Genomic DNA, 25,612 nt, shown 5'->3' with positions numbered 1-25,612 from the left:
CCTAACAGACACTCAATGAGAGACACACAACGTACAAACGACAATTGAAACAATATGTCTTTATAAATGCATGTTGAGGTCAGCGCCTTGGTACGGTCACTGAAACAGGAGTTTACTTTGAATTTAAACAAGTTTACGGATATCAACCGAAATAAAAAAGTGCAAATGTTTTCAACTTAGATTAAAATTAAGACGTACTTATTATCAAAATGTACTCATTCGCAATGCACTCACACCAACCATTTATACAGTCCCCAGTCCCCACTTTGACCTTCACTTTGACCTGACGAGTGGTCCGACCCAGAACCTGTCGATGGTCGGGTCCTCGTTATTTGATTCGGCTGGAAGTTCGAGAGCCGGAACTTCCTTCGCCTGCAGTTTGAGTGCCTCCAGTTTCTGCCTCCGCTCAACTGAACGTCGACAACATGCCAAGCAGCTGTAAGAAGATAAATGAAATGAACCGGTACAATACTTTTGAAACTACATATACGTATATACATGTTGTAAGAGGAAGTCTTAGAAGATTTGTGTGTTAGCACGACGAAACTTGAAAGACATTATGGCATGATGAATTATTATGTCAACTGAATATCACAAACATTTCAGATTTTTAGGAACAACGTGAGCAAACGTTTAGAGTTTAAGGGATTGCTTGCGTGAGAGTTAAGGGACCTTTTGTCTGTTTGCTGTATAAAAACCTCATAAAAGCACCTGCTTATATTTTAAAAATCAACCATAACACTGCATATAATCAGTTATAATTTAGATGCCAGATCCCAACAAACCTGCATTTCTCCTGGAGGCGATGGTACTTTCGGGCAACAGCATCCTGGGCTTTGGCCACTTTCTCGTTCTTGCGACACCAGAAGCAGTATACACATAGTGCAGCCAGGCCCGCCGTGACCGCAGCCAGGCAGATCCCAATCAACTCCATCTTCTTCATACTACAAATGTGACAATGTATAAATGTTGTTATTGTTTGTATTTCTCAGTACATGACAAAGAACAGAACAAAAACCTAGCACCTTAACGCACACTGAGCACCTTCATTGCTTACATTATAATTTAAAAATAATAATTATAAGTGCACCTTATTTAATAAAATCAATTTGAGCCCGAATATCTTGCAGTCCAAAAGTTACGCCTAAGCCAGTCTTGCTCTTTCCTGACTTCATGGGTAGTATGATTTCGTTCGCTACCTTTATTGTTTTCCATTTAAATTGGGACGATTGTACCTGTGTTGTACGGCCTTAGGTGAACCCAAAACTGGTCTCAAGGTGATCAAACCATTATCAAGAAGATGATAATGTATTGTTTAATAATTTGATACCATATTTGCATTTAGAAACTGTCCTAAAATGCAGTTCACAAACTCTGGCTCTTGTTGCATAGCAACATTCGTCATACAATATCCATCTCCTGCGGTTATTATCATTCAGATCCGGGTTCGTACTTTTCTCATGTTAAAACAATGTTTCAGGCCTCTGTATGACTTTTTTGTAATGGAATGGAATGCGTTGTCCTGTTTCTATCAGTGATAACTGCATTGTCATGCTCAGTTAAAACCTTAAGATGAGAATATTTGTTCGTGAAAACATAATAAACTACCAACTGTGCCGAATTCCTTATTTACTATTCATTCTGTATTGAACCGGGCAATTAAAATTACTTGTATTCAGCTCATATGGTCATAATGATTGCATTTTGGATGGATACCAGGTATTTAGCTCACGAACGCTGTTAGTTTTCTTTTCCCGCATTCATTCTCATTCTAAATGTTAACATTAACTTCATCTGTACTAATGTTAATGAACTTTGACTATATAAAACATACCCATAACACAATGTAGTCCTTTAATTATTCTGAGAGTATATTTTTTATGGGGATTATGTTCGTGTTCATACTTGTCCACATCGTCACATATTCTTGCCCGCTAAATTTCTTATCCAGTCTTTACACTTGTAGTTTAGTTTCAACTTATTTATTTTAAAACGACTGTAAAAGAATGATATTAATCACTCTCGTTGGCACGATGCAAGAGGGCGGTCTTGTGTTGTGGAGGAACTCGTTGAACTAGGAAGAAACCCAATTGTCAAGCTTGGTGACCACAAACCAAACTCACATGCGTCCAGGCCGGGAACCAGTTTTGCTTCCTCACAGATCGGATTTGGCAACAAATGATTACATGAATCATGACAAAAAATGACACAACACATTACTTCAGTCTGTCAATTTGAACGCACATCTACACCACCGAAAGATACGACCAAAACAACAATGAATCAGAAGCAGCTTCGGTGCTATATGTGCTTCAATATGCATAGCTTGGGAAAACGCCTTACAGCAAACACATATTTTGCTGTACAAATGTACACATCATTATCTTTTAACAAAACGTAACAGTTCTTCCTGATGACAAAAAGCAAAGATATTTACACTACGTTTCCTTAACATAAGATGTTTTGTTGCTGTGAAATCAGTCTGTTTTCCTCCTCATGACAAAACGGTTCATGCATATTTTAGACTACATTGCACTTCGTTCGCATCAATATCAATATTTTGCCGTCTGGCACAAAACCCAATTTTGTTTTACCAATATTTGGTGTTTGTTGCATATTTAGGGAAATTGTAGGACAAATAATGCTTTTTACGATCATTCAGCGTTTCTCTGCTTAGAACTAGCCCGCAATTCATTGCAAAAATCAAAACCTTATTGTTGAATGGAACAAACTTTAAGGCCAAATGACAAACATGTTCCAATTTCTCGGATTAATCTTAAGTTTTCTTTAACAGATTCAAGCTCGGCACATTATCTCTCCCTTCGTTTCTTACACAGGCAACATAAAATCTGTTTGGGCCCCAACGTCTGGAGTGCTCGAGAATAGTGTTCTTGACCAAAGCTCTTTACGTCTGGGCATTTTATCGAGAGTTCAGCCAAAAGAGCAGAAAGAACAAATACAACGACCCATGGCACACACCCAAAACAAACGTTAGATCTGTATTAGTATTGTTTGCAATCAAATAGTTTGTGATAGTGGTAAAGACATAAACGAATGGTGTGTATCGGTAGGAGATTATGTTCGGACGTAAATACTTAAATATTAGAAGAGTCTAATGAAAAACCACGTATTACGTACACCAACAATAAGACTCAATATTTTGTTATTATGTATGTTCAAAACCAGTGATAATTTACCAGACAAGACCTGTTCATGAAATTCAACGTTATGGTAGAACAGACGCATTCAACGCATTCCTTTCCTATATGATCTAGTCTAGACCAGTTATTTTGATCATGTCAAGTGCAACATTGCAACGTGTGGTAAACATGCTTCATGAATACAATAAGCATGGTTATTGCGATGTTTTTCTTTGATACTTAATGATTGTATTAATTGTCTAACGTTTTACTGCTGCAGGTTCATCTGCATGAAAAAACACATTTTTGTGGCCATGGTATTTTGTGAGCATGAAAGCATTCATTTTTTTACAGCCAGCACTAAGTAAGTTAAAGCGTGGAATGCATTACTGGTCCTATCATCTAAGTGATTTTGCCACTGCCAAACAAACAATTATTTTGATTTCAGGACGGATTGCACTTAAGTTCCAAATGCGCCAAGAACGATGGAGAACAAGATCAAGGATTTATCTTACACCTTGTGGTCTAAAAAACATCACAACACTTTCTCAACAAAGGTCTTCTTTGGAAACATATATACAAAGGAATGTAACCAACGATTTATTTAATACTTAAAATCATTATTTGCCAACTGATAGACTTGAATGTACTGCACCCACTACCCGAGTTATTGCACCCTCTACCCCCAAAAAATGAAATTACATCCAAATAAGATACAACGAGCGCAAAGCGTGACTTGTGTATAGTTCAAATCACAAGGGTAGGGTTTCGGACTGTTACATACCAAATTGAATAAGTAAAAAATGATCGTGCAATAACATCCGTGCTTACATTGAAAAGGCGATTTACATTACCTCACACACTACTTATTGGACGGTTTAAACTCTGTCTCCTGAATTCCGTGCTATTACAATTAATGAATGCAAGGAAATGAAAACGCGTGCTAATATGATAAAAGCCTTTTATTAAAAGAACTTCCAACATGGTACGATATCTTGTTATCGTACAAGCTATTATACTGGTCCAATATGCTACAAGCCTTTAAAGCTGCACTCTCACAGATGTTTGCGTAGATATCTGCAAACCAATGATGAGAGATTGCTGACAAAAGATCAGATCGCAGACCTGCATATTTCTGTTCGAAAATTAATGTGTTATGGCTTAAAGCTGCACCCTCACAGATTGACTGTTTTTACAACTTTTTTTTATTTTTAGTCTTGGAAAGAGCAAATTTTTGCGTAAATAACTGTAAACCAATGATATAAGGTTGCTGATAAAAAATCAGATCGTAGGATTTCATATTTCTGTTTGAAAAGTAATGTTTTATGGTTTAAACCGTTACTAATGGTTTAAGAAAAATGCATTAAACATCATTTTTTGAACTTAAATATAAAAACCAGCGATCTTATTTTTGTCAGCAGTCTTATATAACTGGTGTCCGTGGATTTTCGCAAAAATTGGCTCGTTTCAGGACAAAAAAAAAGTTGTCAAAACGTTCAATCTGTGAGAGTGCAGCTTTAAACCGTTACTAACGGTTTGAAAAAAATGCACAAAACATTATTTTTTTAACTAAAGTATAAAAATCTGCGATTTGATTTATTGTCAGCGGTCTCATATCACTGGTTTCCATGGATTTATGGATTTTCGCAAAAAGTGACTCGTTCCAAGACAAAAAAAAAGTTGTCAAAACGTTATATCTGTGAGAGTGCAGCTTTAAAACTGTCTTCCCAAATGATACAAGCATTAACAAGTTCCAGTGTGCTTTAAGCTATTTTAACGGTCTTTAAATATGGTACCAGCTATTATATTGCTGTTTCCAATATGGAACAAGAAATTGTAAAAGTCTGTCAATTATGGTATATGATGTTAATATGATGTTCATTTCAATACGGTACACGCTATAATGTGTTCATTACAAGCTCTGATTATAGTCTTTCCAAGATGGGACAAGCTATTATAATTGTCTTTCCAAATTGGAACCAGCTAATTTAAGGTTTTTTCCAAGAATGTCAAAGCACCTATAATGGTCTTTCCAAAGTAGAACAAGCTAGCTAGTTTAAAGGTCTTTCCAATATACTACAAGCTACCGCTGTAAATATGATATAGGAATATATGTGTTGTCATTTTTACAAATGTCTAGAATTGTACAGATTGTTTTCTTCTCCGTTTGTTAAACTTCAATATTTAATGAGCTTTTTTGTTGGGTTTTCTTTCTCAAGAAACCTTCCAAGAGCTTGTTCTTTAATACATGACAGCCTATGTTGTGTTAAACATTGTCGTGATGATTGATTCAACAGTTCAAGACCACTGCCATGACTGAAATACGAATCTTACAGAATAACAATCCCATCTTCATTGTCCAATGGTTAATTCAAACAGATGTTGACTTGCGCTCCATTACGGGTACGGACTTGTGTTATTATCTGCAAGCAAAGCTCTGTTATTGTGTTTTTGGTGATTCATGCAGAGTATTGAAACTAGTTTCTCCAAAAAAAAGATTTTTGCATTTTAAAACATTGTGTAATTTATTAAGCGAACTAGTCGGATACTTCTCAAAGCACCGATGAGGAATTTAAACGCTTAGGTCGTAAATTTATCAGACAAACCATTTATTTTCAAATTTAAGGTGAACGTCAATATATTAATGATCCCGACAATTAATATTTGATATCAAAAGACACAGTCCATGTAGTTGCATTGAATGTTTGTTTGCCAACAAACAAAAAAACGAATTAGCAAGAATAATTTGCGTTCGGGGAAATTTTCGATTATACGAAAAAAAAAATCACGAAAAAGCATTGAACGTCTACCAAAAACCGCCAATTTACATGGAAGTTTGTCTTTTTGTGAGCAGGGAAATTTGTTAAAACCCAGGGCCTCAATATCACGAAAATATTTAGGTCAATCTCCATCTCAATCTCAACTCAGCTCACAATCAAAGGTTTATGTTCAAACACTTTTTAAAAGCCTATTCTTTCATAAATATGTTGATAAAAAATCTTTGGTCAAGATTCCTAAAACAAATATTCTACAGCCAAATAAATAATTAAGTAACAACTCTTTGTGTTTTAACAACTACTTAAGTATATGTTTGTTCTAGAATTAAATGACCTTGGTGGTGGTCTCGTCGGTATGGCGAAAATCCCCTCCGTCGGGAATCAGTCACTACCCCGTCCCCCTCTCCGATGGCTAAACCATGTATAGGTGGATTATTATACATACCTCCCCCCTGGCACACAGCACCCTTTCTCGCTCTCAATCTCACAGCATTCCGTTTTCCCCATCTCGACCATAACAGGGCTGGTACAGTCAATATAGTTTGTGTATGTCGCTGGCAGGCTGCTATCAATAACACACTTGGGGTCATCGTATGATTGACCTAAAATGTATGACCTCATTTTCAAAACTTATAACACAAATAAAACCACCTTTATACAATTGAAACAGAGGTTATTTCAGGGTTAAGGTTGTGTAAAAATAAAACTTTTAAAGACTTAACCAAACCTTGAATTATAGTTCGCTTATAAAAATACGAATAGTCGTGACAAAGACATAGAGCACAAACACAAAATATCACAAACAAGAAATATGGAACAACAGCACAAAACTTCACAAAAAGCACAGTGCATATATACTATATAAAAAACTAGGTTTGTTTATCAAGGATTGTTAGGTACCGCCTTGGAACGGTCAGTAAAATGTCAATTTAAACAAGACGACTCTTTATTTACAATGTATATACAATTTGATTTGTTCTATTTTGAAAACCTGTATTATTTTTGTTTGCCTTTTGCTTTGGAGCTAATCAGTGACAAATCTGCTCCTTAACTGCAGGAAAGAAATGCTCATAATACCAAGTGTTATACTTTAGTTTCTATTCCCGTACTCCCGTAACACAATGGGAAGCCATTGAGAACATTCTATTATAATGCCCTATAAATATTCAATGTTCTTAGAAACTAAGTATTATACAGTGAAACTCCAACTATTTAAGTGTAGAAGAACATTAAAATAAAAACACATACACAAAACAATGAAAAGAATGGTTTGCGTAGTTTTAAATAAAACATAGTTTGCTACCTGTGACAATAGAAATGAATCCCATCATTAAAACAATTGTCGTATACCGAAACTCCATTTTTACTTAACATTGACAGGGTTTTCTTAGTCTCATAAATTATTCATCTAATGTTTACACAAGTATAATATTTGAAATGACCGATGCATGCAAAATATTGATTAAATTGACCAATTCTTGGACATAAGGTTGTATGCCAGTTCAGATATTGCTATACAATATCTGTTATTCGATAACTAAATTAAAATGCAAATAGTTCTATTTTCTCAAAGTTTGAAAATTGCTAGGTTTTTGGTCGCCCATTTCAAAAAAGCCTTAAGCCATAGAGTTGGGCATTTGCAAATAGGTGTACATGAAATACTATGGTGATAATAAATTTTGATTTTACAGTGACCTACTTCTTATTCCAGGGATGCGATTGATCTTAGGCAGCAAAGGGCTGAAACCATTTCGGCGATGGGTTTAGGAGGTGAAGCACCCTGCTGCTGAAGAATCAAAGCCATTAAAGCTTTGAAAGGCTTCCGGTCTGCTATGGTTTGTGCATATAGTCATGAAATTGTAAAAAATAGCATAAAAATCAACAAAGATAGAATATGCATGCTCATGGATGCCTTCGCAAATACTTTTACATTTTTTTGTGCTGATACTCAATTAAATCAAAACCGTTTCTGGAGAGCATCAGTCACATGCAATACTAATTTAATATGTGGATAAACCAAATATTAACAAAAGTATGGAGTAACATTCAATTGGATTAGTAAAATTATCTGTAACTTTGATCGCATAAACAATGCACTGCCACGGATAGAGCATTTTGGCATTTTTTAGTAAAATCTATTCTTCACTTCAAACATGACTGAGTCGTATTGCATTTACTACCAATGTATGCCCACTGAACCTTATGCATCAAACAAAGTGCATTGGACATGTTAATAAAGTTTATGTTTGAGTCCAGTATTTCTACAAAGTCAGGATCCTCACTTAAATCTCCTCTGGATCGAATCAACCACATACGATTTCCACTGTATGTTTTAATGTATCTTATTATTGCCTTAAACCTATGTCACTCCTGGACAAAATGAACAGCTTTATATCAGTCGTTAAAAATATGTATATGCAACATGCTCAAAGACTCGGGGCTGAAATTACTGAGACAAACTGAGAAACCTTCACGTACTTACCGTCCCATTCTACACTACACTACACTGCACTACATGACTATACTCACAAATCGTAACAAGCAGAAAAGCTGTCAACGCTTTAAGCGCTTTGATATTAATTGTAAAAGTGTATAATATGCATTTAGTGATAGTTATTAATAATTAAATTAAATTTGATAGTATTATCTTACACAAATAAATGGTTTGATGCAGCACAGTCGCATAAGCATTTATTTATGTTGTGTTAATAAATACTAACAATCTTAGTAAATCTTAATAAACATATCAAGTAAGAGCCTATTTAAGGCTATTTTAAACAACTAAATTGATAAATATATTACAATCACAAAAAAATAATATCGGATAAAATTAAATATTATAATTTTATTTAACATATTTTGGTTTGCTTCTCACGCCAAAATGAGCAGTTGATTGCATCTTCAATACGATCCATGTTTTTCCCGGGTTTCCGAGTTTTCCGGGTTAATTTCCGGGAATAAAGCTGTCCGAATCCGATGACCCAGATTTTATTTTTATCGTTAGTATCTAGATCCCCGGCCGCGGCCAAAATGTAAACATAAATATTTTGATTCATTACGCGTTCATTTTTTTTAATCTATTTGCGTATTCTGTTATTTATATTGCGTTTTGTAACTTGTCGATATTAAAATAATTGCATTTGCTATTAATTTTATTGCGTAATTACCCTAAAACGTATCTATATTAACCGCACAACATATTATGAATACTCATTACAGCGCTATTTTTAGCAAGCCACACATGCAGCAAGCATGCCTAAGCTATAACAGCAGAAATAAGTAACTTAGGTGGTTGATCATCGCAGTTATAAAAGCGCTGGGATTGATACGACCGTGCGCGCATTAATTCGACAAATGTTAAAAATGTTATGTCGATATGCCGATAGTAGATTCTAACTACGGTTATAAAAGTCTGCAGTCCTAGCGGCCTTCAGCCTTTAAGAAAGGGCCTTGAAGGAACCCTTTTGGGGGCTTTCCTGGCTTCAAATTAAAAACAAACGGAAGTGTGAATATTAAAACAAATTAAGCAACAACCAAAAGCAACCGCTTACCTTTTTAATCAGTATAATTTTTTTAACTTTTTATTTATCATTTCATTTTATATTGTTTTTTCTTTTTATTTAAACTAAATAGTTGGTCCCCCTGTAGCCTTGGACCATCAGACATTCGTGGACAAATCACATCCCTTTGTAAATTGTAAGTGTCCTGACATGACCAATGCTGTAAATATCTTAACCCAGATCAGATGATTATTTAAAGAAAAAAAGATCACCTCCATATGTACGCCGGATCGGATCATTTTGCAATTATTTAGTCAGAGTTCTGGTCCATGTGCACTGCATATTTCCTGAATGAGAAAATACTGCATTTCAATAATCTAATTGTGGCAATATTCCAGCAAGTCTTACAGTTGGGCAAGAAATCGTGCAGATGGTCCTTGTTGCTGAGGCAGAAGCAGAAATTCTCAAACCCCACTTAACCACTCTAGATAATCTTATTTTAATGTAAGAACCTGAGTTTAAATAGAGAAAACGTACATTCTTAAAAATACAATATGACACTGATAATTTGAGGCAATAAACGAAGCGAGAAAATCTTTGAATTGGCATTTTCTTTCCAGAAGGCAACCTGAATGAGGCCGTTACAGACTTATTGAACCAGTTGGCCGCGTTTAATTACACCCCAATCCTCCCCGCTGACGGCGTTGTGGAACTGTGAAACAGTTACCTCATTTATGTGTTAGATGCTTTAATATAGGTCAGCCTAAAAACACAATGGCTTGTCATTGTTCTAACCCGAAGAAAGTGGCAAGAAGCAGATCATTATGCGATATGTGTACTGGCGGCTCATTAGGACCATCAGCAGTCATAAGATAAGATGAGATTATCTGCATCGAAATTATATCAGTCCGTTTATAACCGATGACATTACACCCCTGTGCCTGCTTTTGAAAAATGTTGCTTCTTAAATTCCACGGTTGTGAAATCTTTGGTGAGAGTCGTCAATGTCCAATGTGTATACAAGACGAAACACCATGTGACCATGTCACCTAATGACATTTTCGATGAACTGAAGGTTGATGTCACCCCGGATAGTTTGAAGGAGCTTAAAGTCGGTGAATACCTTTAGGAAGACAAGTGAGATGGAGAGAGCGTCTACTGTTATACTCGTTTTTAACCTTTCTGTGTTCCCTAAAACAGTTCATTTTTTTATCATAGCATTATCATTAATAAAAAGGTAATTTACGTTCCAATTATATATATATATATATGTCGTTCTTTGATGTCAGACAGTGGGATATTTTAGATGATATGCTTGTTATTGATCACAATTAAAAAGTTCATAACCATTGTTCTAAAATCTAAATGATGAAAATGTTCAGAATGTTGATAATGACATCGCCATTGTGTAAATTATAATGCCTTTTATGACAGAAAATGTGATATTTTAGTTGATAGACCATCCGTTGCTTCTTCTAATCATGCTTTAGTCATGCTTTAGTCATGCTTTAGATATCTATCCAATTGATCACAACTATTGTGTTTATATAGAAATCATGCTATTGATGCGGCTTTTGTCCAATTTAGTGGCTTGTGTTCAAAACTTTAGCATTCTGACTTTATAGACTTTGTACAAAAGTATCATATTATTTGTTTAGCTGAAACAAAAATAGATCCTTTTGATGAGACCATATTTTCATGGTTTTCAATGGTGTACCGAAGATATTTTTGTTAGAAAGTCTGGAGGAGTTTTGTGCTTATACAAGAAGTTTGTCAACCATATTTTTCTGTAAGAGCCTGAGTGTCAAACACAGACCTAATACGTTAATGAATAGGGATAATTATAAAAAAAAAACAATTCATACTTTAGTAGGGGAATGTGGTAAGTTAAAATTAGTAATAAACAGAAATTGGTATGTACTTAGTACAAATCATATATATATTATTCCTTGTTCAGGATATGATGATGCAATAATTATACTTGCTTATACTTGTGAATAGCAATGAAGGCATACAATATCCGGGATGTAACACTATTTGTCCTAATTATTCTAAATCCTTAAATATAAATTTACCCTGAATCCTACCATAACTGGACCTGCAAATATATGTAAGTCACGCTACGCATCAGTAATGACGTATTTATAACTGTAAGAAGTGACCGGAGAAGCAAAAATCAAAAAAATGTACGAAAATCAAGCAAAATTGGGACGTTTTATGCAAAATTTGACCGACTGACGGACTGATGTATGGACAAATTTTGGTTAGTGGTTTAAAATAATGGTTTTCAATTCATAGAATATTCGTTTGCGGTGGTCGAAAATCAAGTAATATTTAGGCGTTTTATGCAATAGTTATACTAAATGATAATTCGGATTACAGTTCAAATTTGAGCGGTATTTCGGATCCCTATATGGAATTTAGGGGCTTCCAAATTCCAGGGGAGGAATTGGGTGACTTGTATCATATTCTAAAATCTAAATGATGAAAATGTTCAGAATGTTGATAATGACATACCTTTCAGAGAATCTGCCGATATAATAATGAACTTAAAAACTGTTCAAATGTTAAGCTAAAGGGATACACATCATAATATGTGTCTTTCTTTTTTTAAACGTTAATTATTAAGAAATGATATGAATATTATTAATGCTGTAATTGCTAGCCTCCAAAACTGAAGACTCGTTACAGATGCGATAAAAAAGGAAACAAAATTAGGTCATGTTGTAAATCTGTGTTAAGTAGATATTATGTCTTTTTATGTTTGTTAATTCTCAATTTGTTTGTTGTAACTCCACTTCACGAAGTCACGAAGTTATATAGACGTTTGACGTATGAAATTATTTAAGGAGACATTCTCTTATTACTGCTATGAAAGTGAATATGTATTGAAAATATCTTAGTTTGGAGATCTTGCCCTTGTTGATAAATTCAATAGCACTTTTAGGTATATTGACGATATTCTAAGTCAAGTTTGGATAATCCGGTATTTGCAGATAATATTAAATCGATATACGTTCACAATAGCAACTTTTGCAAAAACAAATCTAATACACCCAATTACAAAGCATCCGATTTAGATCTGCAACTAGAAGTAAATGAAAATATATTGAATATCAATCATTATGATAAACGTGATGATTTTAATTTCAAGAAAATGAATTACCCTTCGATTGAAGGAGATGTTCCTAGTTCACCATCATATGGTATTTTTTATTGCACAGTTGATAAGATTCGCTAGAATATGTACAGTAAACTTATGACGGAAAAACTTCTGAAACAGGATTCAGATATCATAAATTAAGGAAAACTTTCTCGAAATTTGTAAATGGTCATTATAATATTATATTAAAGCACAATAGTATTCTTAAATCGCAGATTGCTAAAAGTATTGCTCATCCCGATTTTTATGGTGATGTTTTAAACAAAAATCGTAAAATTATTTTTAATGTTTTCAGCAGCTAGTTGGGCAGATAGACTCAATGAATTGCTTGGATTTTATAAAAACTGTGGATATATCGGCAATACTTTGAAGAGTACTCGCCTTCTTGTTTTTGATGATGAATTTCTCACACAAAATATAAGGTTGAATATGGCGTGCTTACATGACTAAACTTTCAGTGCTTTGATTTTATGTTTTTACTTTATTCAGGATTGTTGGGATAAGAGTGAGCGGGTTGTGCACGCAAACTGGTATGAACCACCAGATAATTTATTTTACCGACCGATCCAAGGCGGTACCTTACAATCCTTGATAAGCACACCTAGTTTTTAAATAGTATGTATGCACTGTATTGTTTATGGAGTCTTGTGCTGTTGTTCCGTGTTTCTTGTTTGTGATTTTTTGTTTTTGTGTTCTATGTCTTAGGCGTTTATCCTGTGTCATTACACGTGGTTTATGTTTAAACTTTTGGCCACTGAGCTTGTTTCTGTAGCTTTTCATATAAATATTAAAATGTTCCTTGACAAAAATTACAATTAATGACTTAATGTAATATGTTTAAGACAATCTAAATATTCATATACTTAGATTTACATTTGAAAATTTGGTAAATCTCCATTTTGGGCCATTTTTAGACAATATTTCACCCCCATCTTGTAAATACTGATCTCAATTGTGCATAATTGTTCTCTGGTAAAACAGCTCAATTTTGACGAAGTATATCTCCTGTGATGCGGAGTTAGCGAAACGAATCGGCCTGTTATTCGCGCGAGATTCACGTCCGTCCGATTTGTTTACCAACACACGACTCACGAGGCAAAACAAGGCCAAATATAGACTCCAGGATTTCCAAGAAATGGGAGACAGGAATGATCGCTCTGCAAATGTAGACTTGCTGGTAAGATTCTTTTCACTAAAATACGCTTGTTTTTGGTAATGACACGCGCTTGACTTGAGTTACTTTGTCCGTTGTTAAGAAAGTATTCCAATGAATGAAATGTCTGACCGCGTGGCTCGATACAGTAGATTTCCATTGCACGAAATTAAATATTTACGATATTATTTGGCTTTATATTCAGTGCTAAAGCAAAATGAAAGATAGAACGCTTTCAAACAGATTAATCGTGCCTTATTGATTTTCTCTGTTGAATCTTCAATAATATTGCATCATATGCAGTGAAAAGATGAGTTCGTTTGTCAGGACCGTCGAACCGACGATTTTCATCACAATCAACTAAAAGTAACAAAAATGGGTCTTTTGGGGCTTAAAATCTGTTATGCATTGTAAGTGTGGATTCCATGCTACAAAAAATCTGTTATGCATTGTAAGTGTGGCTTCCATGCTACAAAAATGTATATCAAAGCATTTTGGTGCTTTCAACTTGTTGACCATCAGTTACACCCCTGCAGGGCATTATGGTTGTATTTTCTCTAAAACTTTTTAAAGGTATTGCTGCTGTAAATGGGAATAACTTGTTCTGTATGCAATTATAGAAAAAAAATCACTCAGACAAACAAATAACAGCGCTTTACCGTTCTTTGTTTTTTTTTTAAATAAATACATTGATTTACCTCTGCAGACAAATTTTCTCCTGGATCAGGTATTCTTTATTAACTAATAATTTCGAGGAGTCTGACAAACCCAAGTGTTTCTTAAACATGAAAAACGTACCAGGTATATGATGTATGAAAAGTACGGACATGACTTTTGAGTAGAGCAATGTTTATAATACTTGATTGCTTCAATCTTTAAAACTATTAAAGTATGAACAACATAGCACGAGTATGAGTAGCATTATTTTACGAAATAAAATTTCTTATTAAAAAAACAGAAAAGTATGGACTTTACATAACAGTCGACAGTGACGACTCGTCATTCAGTATTTTGTCAATTAAAAAAAAAATACTCAATCAAATATTTCAGTTAAGTACTGGTAAAGGGTGCTTAGGATATTGTATGCCAAATTTTATAGAGATACGAAAACTTACAAATACGGTATACACACAGAAAACCTCCAAAAGTGACAGAAAAGGCTTACAGAACCAGTAAGGCCACTGGTGAGACTGTAGATATTCTTTATTAACCACAGTTTTTATGGGGATTAGAGACTTCTTTGTTTTGGCATTTAGACAATTGTCCAAAGACTTGCCATAAAGTACATGTACCTCACAGGCTGATTTGAATCTTAAAGACCTTGATATATATTGATTTGGCTTGGTTTGTTATTATAATTGTATATAAAAGAACATTCATAATTTTATAATGAATGGAAAAACACTAAAGTAATCATGGTAAAATTACCAATAAGATGAATAAAATGAAAATAAAATGTAGTTGAAATTAATTAGTTGCAATGAAATGTAATGTATTGTGAATAAAATCAATAACATGGTGATCTATAGGTAGTCTTTGCGAAGCACATGAATATAATATTAGTTTTGGCGTTTCATGGAAATTTTTCATGTGTCCACCTGGGTAATACAGCAGGAACACACCAAAAAATATGATACATCCCCCCCATGACTTCAGACAACTACATTTAAATAAATTGATTTCAATACATAAATATAATACACAAATTGTTTATGTGCCTTTGAAGAGCCTTTGTATTTTTATTGGTATAAAATTGTATTTGAGAAATACTTCTTTATTGTTCTGTTAAAATTATCTTTAACATTTAAATCAATCTAGTGATACAGAAAAAAATCTGTAAAAAACCTGTTATTCAGAATGAAAATTAAATAAGAAAGTTAAATGAAAATGATTTATGTAGGAAGTGTTTGGCGTGTTGCATTGTTGCTTTATAAATACAAGCTGTCAGAGGTTGGAGGGGGCAGTTGCTTTTTCATTTGTCAACGTCTAGAGATGTTTCATATCGTAGGAGCATTTTTAGAAAGGCCAGGAAGATGAATATTCATTACTAAGTGGGTCAAAACGAGATCACCTAACTTCATTATGATGATAAATTCATGAACGAATAAGTACATTTGCTCTTTTGCTGTGTTGTCCTTAATGACAGTAATTTTAGTAAGTGCCCAAAAGTAAAGCATGAAAACAGAAATAAAAGACAGCAGAGGCTGAACACCACTTTGATCTCTGTGGAAAAAAAAAACATGCTAAAAGGAAGTGTTAGGTTGTAGGGTTTGAGACAGATGAGGCAACATCAATTCATGAAAATTTTGAGCTAATTATTTAGAGGGCAATATTAATTTTTATGTGTCTAAGATCCATGACAGTATAATAAAAACTAGGTCACATGATGATATGAATATTGCATCATTTTGTCCTTAACCTACTAAGGTGAAAAATGTTTGCCCCTGAATAGAATGAGGCAAAGATTAGTGTACCAGTACTAACCAGTTAACTTTCAAACACTGCTACTGATTGGTTCTCTCAAAAAACACATGCCACAAATTGTATTTTCATTGAGACAGTAATTACGTCATTGCTGTTATGCTTGTTCTTGTATAAGATAAATAATTATTTTCATGCACTTTTATTCTGCAACATATTGCTCAAGCCTGGAATATTATAGATAACATCATAAGAATGTCAAATAGTTATGAAGGACTTCAAGTTTCAAAGGTACCTAAAAACTTTGATGTGATTTTGTGATTAATAATATTGTAAAAATACAGTGTTTGGTTTGGTGAATCATATTAATTTACTCACTTCTTTCAGTAAGTCTAAGTGTGTTTAAAAAAAGATGGATGGTCCAAGAGTAATGATTAAATGATATTGTTTAATTTTAGATATCAGCACTGATAAATTATTGTAATAATAATATTTATTTGTTCTTACTTCAAAATAATTCAATACTGTATATAACTACTTTTTTAACTATAAATAATACAAATAAAAAAACATGTCTTGACTCATTCATCTGTTGTAGTTCTAGAGGTTTTCCGTCATTGTACGTATATAAATGTCATGAAAAAAGTCTTATGTGAAATTGACATATGTTGCTATGTAACATATGTTCTTATTGGGGTTTTATTAAATACCAAAGCGTTCTAGAGGTGCCTTCAGAATTATTCTGCGTTTCTGTTTTTTTTTAGGTGATGCAATATTCCATGTGTGGGAATATTTTGGTCGCCTTGTGCCAAAACGTCAATGTTATCTTTTGGCTCCATTTAGACCTCTTTGAAATTCTTAAGAAAAGGTGTTTTGGGATAGTACACAAAAACTGACAGTTCATTTAAGTATAAAACAATGTTGATCTTTCCAAATCAGTTATAACTGATATACTTCAAGCAGTGTACCTTAACATTTATTTATTTAGGCCAATTATTAGTATGGCCTTGAGTTTCAACAGTCACTGATGAACAGACAGTTTTAAAGATGTCAGCAAGTTACGGAATTATGAAGGAATATGAAGGAGTGAAAATAAGAGACACTCGAGGAGGCTTTCAGGTAATACTGATTTTTGGCCGTGTAAAAAGGGGCTTTTACGTTGTATAGAATATACTGTCCAAATACCTTCCCTTTTTAGAACAAATTACATTAAAATGCTTTAATAAAGACCCTTGTTCATTAAAACATTTGCAGTTTAATAACGCTGTAACTTCTGCATGAATTTTATTAACATATGACGCTAATTATACTTGATCATATCAAACGGATAATGATATAATCAAAATTTGACCTTTGGCTCTTATAGTTATTTATTCAATTGACCAGAGTCCTGAGTGATTTTCAAAAGAATTTGTTAAAGCTCCTTCTTTGGCAAAGAAAGGCAAAGATTAAATATTTACAGAGGTTTGTTTTGTGGGAATCTTGGCTGCGCTGGTTTATAGACTGGCAGTCTTTCAGTTTTTGTTTTTCTCTCAAGAGAACATATTTATAGGCTGCAAAAATTGTTCATGTTAAGATGTAATTGACTTGAATATGTGTCCCAAGACGCATAATTAAACGCAGACTGTTATTATCAATTCCTTCGGGTATTTAGAATAGTCCAAATTATATTTCCAATTATATTTCTTCTGCATGGTCATTTGTTTGCCCAGTCTATAAACACTTTGGTCAGTATGTCACTGTGGTTGGTTGGGAATGAATAACAAGACATTAGCCCACCTTGTAAGTTCAAGTGAAGACAGTGTTTTGTTTTTAGTGGACAATTGTTTATGTGTAAAATTGACAGCTGACAGTTGGCGTTTTACGTAGGAGGGTCACCTGATGATGGGAACTGATTTACTGAGGGAGGTAGGATGTTGATAAATTATTATATGGATTTGTTGACCATAGACCACCAGAGTTTTTTGTTGATACTTCTTTAGTGTTTACTAAAATGATAGAAGGTGTAAAGCTAATGTGAGGTCCGCTAGTGTAATAGATGGAATGCAACAGGTCTGCTTATGTAATAGTTGGAAAGCAACAGGTCTACTAGTGTAATAGTGGAAAGTCACATGTCTGCTAGTGTAATAGATGGAAAGTCACAGGTCCGCTAGTGTAATAGATGGAAAGTCACAGGTCCGCTAGTGTAATAGTTGAAAGTCACAGGTCTACTAGTGTAATAGTGGAAAGTCACAGGTCCGCTAGTGTAATAGTTGAAAGTCACAGGTCTACTAGTGTAATAGATGGAAAGTCACAGGTCTACTAGTGTAATAGATGGAAAGTCACAGGTCTACTAGTGTAATAGATGGAAAGTCACAGGTCCGCTAGTGGAATAGATGGAAAGTCACAGGTCTACTAGTGTAATAGTGGAAAGTCACAGGTCTACTAGTGTAATAGATGGAAAGTCACAGGTCTACTAGTGTAATAGATGGAAAGTCACAGGTCTACTAGTGTAATAGATGGAAAGTCACAGGTCCGCTAGTGGAATAGATGGAAAGTCACAGGTCTACTAGTGTAATAGTGGAAAGTCACAGGTCTGCTAGTGTAATAGTTGAAAGTCACAAGTCCGCTAGTGGAATAGTTGGAAAGCAACAGGTCCGCTAGTGTAATAGTTGAAAGTCACAGGTCTGCTAGTGTAATAGATGGAAAGTCACAGGTCCGCTAGTGGAATAGATGGAAAGTCACAGGTCTACTAGTGTAATAGTGGAAAGTCACAGGTCTACTAGTGTAATAGATGGAAAGTCACAGGTCTACTAGTGTAATAGATGGAAAGTCACAGGTCTACTAGTGTAATAGATGGAAAGTCACAGGTCCGCTAGTGGAATAGATGGAAAGTCACAGGTCTACTAGTGTAATAGTGGAAAGTCACAGGTCTGCTAGTGTAATAGTTGAAAGTCACAAGTCCGCTAGTGGAATAGTTGGAAAGCAACAGGTCCGCTAGTGTAATAGTTGAAAGTCACAGGTCTGCTAGTGTAATAGATGGAAAGTCACAGGTCCGCTAGTGTAATAGATGGAAAGTCACAGGTCCGCTAGTGTAATAGTGAGTCACAGGTCTACTAGTGTAATAGTGGAAAGTCACAGGTCCGCTAGTGGAATAGATTGAAAGCCACAAGTCCGCTTGTGTAATTTACGTGATGTTCTTTTGTTTATTAAAATTGTGTTTTTTGAGCAATTGGAAACCCTAAATTGTATAAATTTTGTATTGGGTGTTTTGGCTGAATGATTATGTCTGTTCACTCTCTTGCACAAAGGTAAGGTGTTTGTTTGTTTACTGGCATCATTTTGAATACATTGTTATTTATCATAGTGAATTGTTTGAAGCAGTAATAATTTGATATGAACACTTCTAGTGACTGTTGCTTCCTGGTTCCAGCTGCAATAACAGTCATTGTACTATAGGCTACAGTCCAAAGCAGAGTTCCAACAACACTGTTGATTGGCAATGGCAGAGTCAATGTTATTACTCCAGATTGTATTTCTAAGAATCTGCTCTCAGTATTTCTTAGACCTTGTGCTGTTATCACACTACTGTGAAATCATGTATTGTTTATTTGTTGGCATGGAATATCATGATTTTCCACTGAAAAAAATAATAAAGTATAACAAAGTTGAAATAAAAGTTAAACTGAAGCCATAAACTGTTTGCATTATCCAGCCAATTAGCGCTGATGCCAATGTAAATGATCACATGGCTGGCAGAGCCAATGAGATGCACCCTCCTAAAAAAGATATAAATTTGTGATGTCACAGAATGTCAATTAAGCATTTTTGCAAATTGAAAAACAGTTACAATATGTTGTTTTGAGTAAACAATCATAGTGTCGATAGATTTCATCGGCTTACTAGTACTTGTTATTCTTGTTTTTTTGCATTTTAAATTATCAACATAATAAAATTTCAGTATTTATTTTCAAGTTATCAGTGTTCAATAAAGTATTCTTTTACGCAGTGTTCAATAAAGTATTCTTTTACGCAGTGTTCAATAAAGTATTCTTTTACGCTAAAGTATTCTAATTTGTGCATTGTTAGTTGTTAAAAGAATTGTACCATCAAAATTGCCTGTATTACGCATTTTTAGAGTGTTAGAAAGATTATCGTAACATGCAGTTTGTCAGTGTTTCTCATTTATGTACTTATTTACGCCATGAACTTCAAATTTAAACGTAACGTCCTCAAAAGTAAGCGATTAGTCAAATAGACTAAAGAGAAAAAAGAAAAAACACAATGCACATGTCATTGAGAAACAGGATATATGTAAATAACCAGCACATTTGATCACATGTTTTTGTAATTTTATTCTGCAAATATGAAAAATAAACACAATTAATAAAGAACTTTATTACAGTTATTTTATGAAACAAAGTACTATTTAAGACAAACTGTAAATCAGTAAATTATACTGAGACCATGCATCTAATTGTATACATACATTACATAAGCAGTTGAATACCAGGATTAAAGGTCAAATATTTTGTTTAATAATTTATAATGGTCTTGAATTTGTTGGTTTTGTTGTGGATTGGTCAATTGACGAAAGCCACGAAAACTGATGTCTCACAAACGTTAATGATTTCACAGTAAAAGCTTTCAGTTGATTGTAAAGATGTCTTCAACTGTAGAAATTTTACTTGTCCTTACTTTAAGCTGTTAAAGACAAAACAAAGGTGCTGCCAGTAGCTTTGGATAGTTATGGTAAGTCTGCCCCAAGTCTGAGCAAAAGGATCTTGGGAATTCACTGAGGCTGTTATATTTCCATCCATTAGAGTGGTGTTCCATTGCACAGTCAATAACTGGTGTGCATTTCACTCCAATATTGCAGACAAAACATTATCTAGATCTCTGTTGCCTTTTAGACACAAAGCAAAATACAACATGCACTTAATGTTGAAACTGAGAAATAAAAATTAGATGTCAAATATTCCCATTCAATCAGAAAAATATGTGTCATTTTGAGATGATTTTCTTAGATTTTTTTATTATTATTGTTTAATCTACCTTAGGCCTAAAAATTTTTTTGTTTGGTTAGGGTTACATCCTTTTCAAAAATAGTAGGGTAGGTAGGCTTTTTTTTTATTAGGCTTTATATAAGAATATCATTTTCATCATTGGAGAATGGTGTTAAAGTTATCTTCTATAAGCAATTAAGGTTTTAAACTACATATTTGTTTTTTTTTTTAGTTTTTCATTTTTTTTTCAAACTGACTATAAAAACGTTAGGGTCGACGCCTATTCCGTAGGTAGGGTCGGGTAACCCGAACCAAATGTATTTTTTTTTTAGGCCTTAGATGTACATGTTAAGCTGGTCTGTTTATCTATTCTGATAGTCTTCAGTGGTGTAGTCTTCAGTGGTGTAGTCTTCAGTGGTGTTGTAGTTGGAGTGTTGAAACTTTAACCTTGGTCATAACTAAGAAACATTTATGATATTCAAATTTAATTTGGTACACATGTTGCCAGTAGTGCTAGAAACAAAAAGCACATGCCCTTCAAGACCCATAGCTATGGCTTTTATAATGATTTAGTTATGCCCATTTCCAACTGACAATCAACAAACAAGGAATGGCATTCGCTCAGCAGCGCTCTTGTTTTAATAGTTGAGTACCAAATGGCTATTTTGGCCACTGGTAGCTTGAATTTTGAGCAAGCAATAACAGTTCACCTAAATGCAAGAACTCATATCAGCATGTAGAAATAGAAGCATTTATTGAGGTCTAACATAAAGGTGACGATAATGCTCAAATTAGATAGTTTTCTTGAACATCGTTGACACTACTTGACAACAGGTCCTGAAGTAAACAAGAACCAATTGATTAAGTAAAATTGGCATCTGTCCACCTCAGGATCTGTCGACAAGTATTGTCAACGATGACTCTCATGATTGTTTGGAGCATTTATGTTTGTAACACTAGTATTTCCTTTGAGTTGTGGTATTAAGATAACCTTGAATTAGAAATTTAAAGAAGATTATGACAGATTGCAGTTCTTAGTTACTTATTGCACTTATTAACTCTTTCTGGAATGTAATAAGTAAGTCATGTGTCTTAAATTACTTTTATGAACATCATTGCAAACTCTGAGTATGTGAGAATAATCATTATGCATGTATAGGCTCGGTATGCAAGCATAGGACATAGTATTCACGTAGAAGACTCTGTATTCAAGAATAAGACTCAGTGTTCAAGTATTAGACTCTGTATTCAAGTATAAGACTCTGTATTCAATTATAAGACTCTGTATTCAAGAATAAGACTCTGTATGCAAATATAGGCCGTCTTAGACCAGTATAGGACTCGGTATGAGAGCAAGTATTAGACTCGGTATGCAAGTGTAGGACATTTTACCAGTGCAGAGCTTGCGCGCTTGTGTTAATTTCGACCACTGCTCGGTATGCGAGTATAGGACTTGGTATGCGAGTATTGCTAATTAACTGCTAATACCTGAATCATGAATCATGTAACTTAATGCTAGGTACTTGTAACCTTATACCTGGTTCATGTAACCTGATGCCTGAATCATGTAACCTGATGCCTGATTCATGTAACCTAATGCCTAATTCATGTAACCTAATGCTAGGTACATGTAACCTTATACCTGGTCCATGTAACCTAATACCTGGCTCATGTAACCTCATGCCTGATTCATGTAATCTAATGCCTGATTCATGTAACCTATTGGCTGATTGATTAAACCTATTGCCTGGTACATGTAACGTAATGCATCAACATTTACCATAATGGTCAGTAGGGCATACCTTTAAAAAAAATATGGTAAACCAAACCTTTATGATAATGAAATACCTTAAAAAAGAAGCACCCTGTGCCCTGATCTTTTTAACAAGGGAAAGCTTAAGTCTGGATCAAGTTGTAATCTGCTTTGCTTATAATTGTTTATGATCTTGTGATTTCTTTGGAGATTTCTTTAAATTCTTGAAATTGCTGTGTTGCATGTCTGAAAACCCACTTGATTAGGGTGAGAATGATGATACAATTTGCACAGATTGTCTGGACTTCATTAAAGTTTGTTTGTTCTCAGCTGTTGTGGATGAGTTTAAGGATGGAGCTGTAATGAATTGGTTGTATTCAGAAACGTTGGAGGATTTAATTTGAAATAAAAAAAACTCATCCTGTTTACCAGTGTTTTAAGACGTTAACAGATTAATGGTTAAATTAATGAATGATACTATTGTTTTTAATATTTATTCCTTTATTATTAAGTTATGTTTTGCCTAGTTGTTTGTTTGCGCTTGATGAAGGTTGAACATATAAAAATCCTTAGGTACATGTTGTGTACAATTGAAAACTTAAAGGTGAAATAGTTATTATATATAAGACATGGTTGTCTCACACAGGGTTTTGTCCCCTTCCATAGAAATAAAACACACATTACCGGTCCATTCCATCATTCTTTGCTTAGAAGTTCATCAATGCTAGTCAGCTATACTTTGCCATCTTTTTATTGGTTTGATGTGTTTTATGATGTTTTATATTTTCAGAGAGGGACGGAGAAGTACCATGGCGGGAGCGGTGACCACCGACGCGATGAGAAAAACAAATATGGTGTCTCATGGTACAAGGATGATAAAGACCCAGGCATTGGCAAATACCCGACGGAAGATGAGGTAAGGTTTTCTATGAAAGGCTCCTGATTGAGTTGAACTTACTTATTATTCCAAATAGTCCTTATCGTGCTCAGTGGCGTTTGGTTATATAAACACATGCATATTTAGTTTATACTTATCAGTTGACATAATATTGGAAATTTAAAGGTAATCTACAACAAAATACGAGGGATGCTCAATAAGTGATTTTACTTAGGCTCGTATGTATTTTGACTTCTGCCAAATTCTACCAGCTTCTGAAATCATCTTTTGGGCATATAAACTAGCATGCATGTGTAGTTTCGTAGAACCCACTCAAATATACCATAATGTCATGTTTTTGTTGCATTTCTTGTTCAATGATAAGCGCAATCTTAAACTGTTTAAACAACCCAGAATATTGTACATTGACATTTATATTTTAGTTTACATGGTCACTTTTTAAAATGAAAGCTTTCTTAAAAATCTAACAATGCCAAAAGCTGAAAAAACATCTAATTTAATTCTGACAACAGTATTGTTTGTAGTAACAATGTTATGCATATGTAATGCACACACAGTGAACATTATAATAAAAGGCTGTATTCACCATGTTTTGACATTTTATGCACAAATGCCAAACATTATATATTTGCACCAAACAGTGCATAGGCTTATTCAAACCAAAGTTAGACCAATATAAATTACATCCACCATTTAGCTCCACCATAGGCATATTAATTTACAAATGGAAGGCTCAAATTAACCCTTTCCTTCATAAAGAAGAGGCCACATAAGTTGTCCCTAGTTCATCCCCTCATTATATAATTTTAGAGTAAAGTCTGTGAGGCTTTGGACAGAGGAGTATAAAGGATTATCTTTGAAAGAAGGGGTAAAGCCCCATTAAACACTATGTGAAAATGATTGGACTTGCTCCAAACACCTAGAATAAATCCGACCCTAATTAGTGTCCCAGTGGTTTTAGTCCATATATGAAAGGACTTTCGTTCAATAACAAAGTTTCACGTAATGTCCAAACTTTCTTATTTCATGATACAGAAATGTCATTTTTTAATAGAATATCATAAATGTGTTACCTCAAAATATATGCAAAAAGCTACAGAAACATGCTCAGTAGCAAAAAGTTTAAACATAAACCCGGTTTAGTGGCAATGGGCAACGCCAAAGACATAGAACACAAATTCACAAACAAGAAACTACTTAATACAGGAAAATAACAGGGTAGACAACATTACATAGTAAACGTCTCTTGTAGTTTATTTGTTACAAAAATGACACAAAACAAACTAGCTTTTTCAGTATGGCCAGTTTTAATGGGTGTTCAGTGGAAAGGAGTACTCATTGAGGTCTTCATGCAGTGTTATATTTCACATTGTAATTGAAGCCCAGTGATCCACTTGACTCAGATCATTTTAATTATTGCAAAATAGGAAGTCACCCTTTTTGTTCATGATATTTAATGATAGATCTCTTCCGTTCTATTGTCATCTTTATCTTCAACATATAGGAAAAAAGAAGAATTCAAAATAAAAAAGATAGATTTTGGTCCTTTATGTTACTGTAATCCCACTTTTAGTTAATTTTTAGCATCCGAAAACTGAATTAGGTGTTAAAATTATATAAATAAAAATCATCTAGATCAGTGATTGATCAATTATGATCACTACTTAAACATTTATTGTACTATGTGTGGTTGCATATTTGATGATAGTACACATGTACTGAGTGTTCCTTATGTAAAGAGTTTAAGCTTAAGAGTTATGGAAGGGTGCTGTCATTTTTGGTGGCACCTTTCTGCCCTCATGGAGACCAGGACACGTTACAC

The 25,612-nt window shown here is 34.1% G+C and overlaps 2 protein-coding genes across 3 annotated transcripts in view; one reads left to right on the top strand and one right to left on the bottom strand.

The window, feature by feature from the left end:
- Nucleotides 1-273: 273 nt before the first annotated feature.
- Nucleotides 274-7,256, bottom strand: LOC128230939 (uncharacterized). Its single transcript, XM_052943369.1, has 4 exons — nt 7,221-7,256; nt 6,363-6,519; nt 786-944; nt 274-436 (listed from the first exon to the last, which is right to left on the bottom strand). Exons 1-4 carry the CDS (start codon nt 7,246-7,248, stop codon nt 274-276), a joined length of 507 nt encoding a protein of 168 aa, XP_052799329.1. The 5' UTR covers nt 7,249-7,256.
- A 4,019-nt stretch (nt 7,257-11,275) lies between these two features.
- The window catches only part of LOC128230557 (sodium- and chloride-dependent glycine transporter 1-like), a 46,685-nt gene continuing 32,348 nt past the window's right edge, over nt 11,276-25,612 (top strand). The window contains exons 1-3 of one of the 2 annotated variants that reach the window (XM_052942949.1): nt 11,276-11,299; nt 13,562-13,757; nt 23,683-23,808. In XM_052942949.1, coding sequence (XP_052798909.1) covers nt 11,295-11,299; nt 13,562-13,757; nt 23,683-23,808 — 327 coding nt within the window. In that variant the 5' untranslated portion in view covers nt 11,276-11,294. Of the gene's footprint in view, nt 11,300-13,561; nt 13,758-17,124; nt 17,274-23,682; nt 23,809-25,612 lie in introns of those variants that run through there. The other variant, XM_052942950.1, reaches the window with a different exon arrangement.

Source organism: Mya arenaria, chromosome 4 (genome assembly GCF_026914265.1).
Source record: "Mya arenaria isolate MELC-2E11 chromosome 4, ASM2691426v1".
Taxonomy (NCBI): domain Eukaryota; kingdom Metazoa; phylum Mollusca; class Bivalvia; order Myida; family Myidae; genus Mya; species Mya arenaria.
Note: the sequence above shows the minus strand (reverse complement) of the source record. Positions and strands in the feature narration are given on the sequence as shown.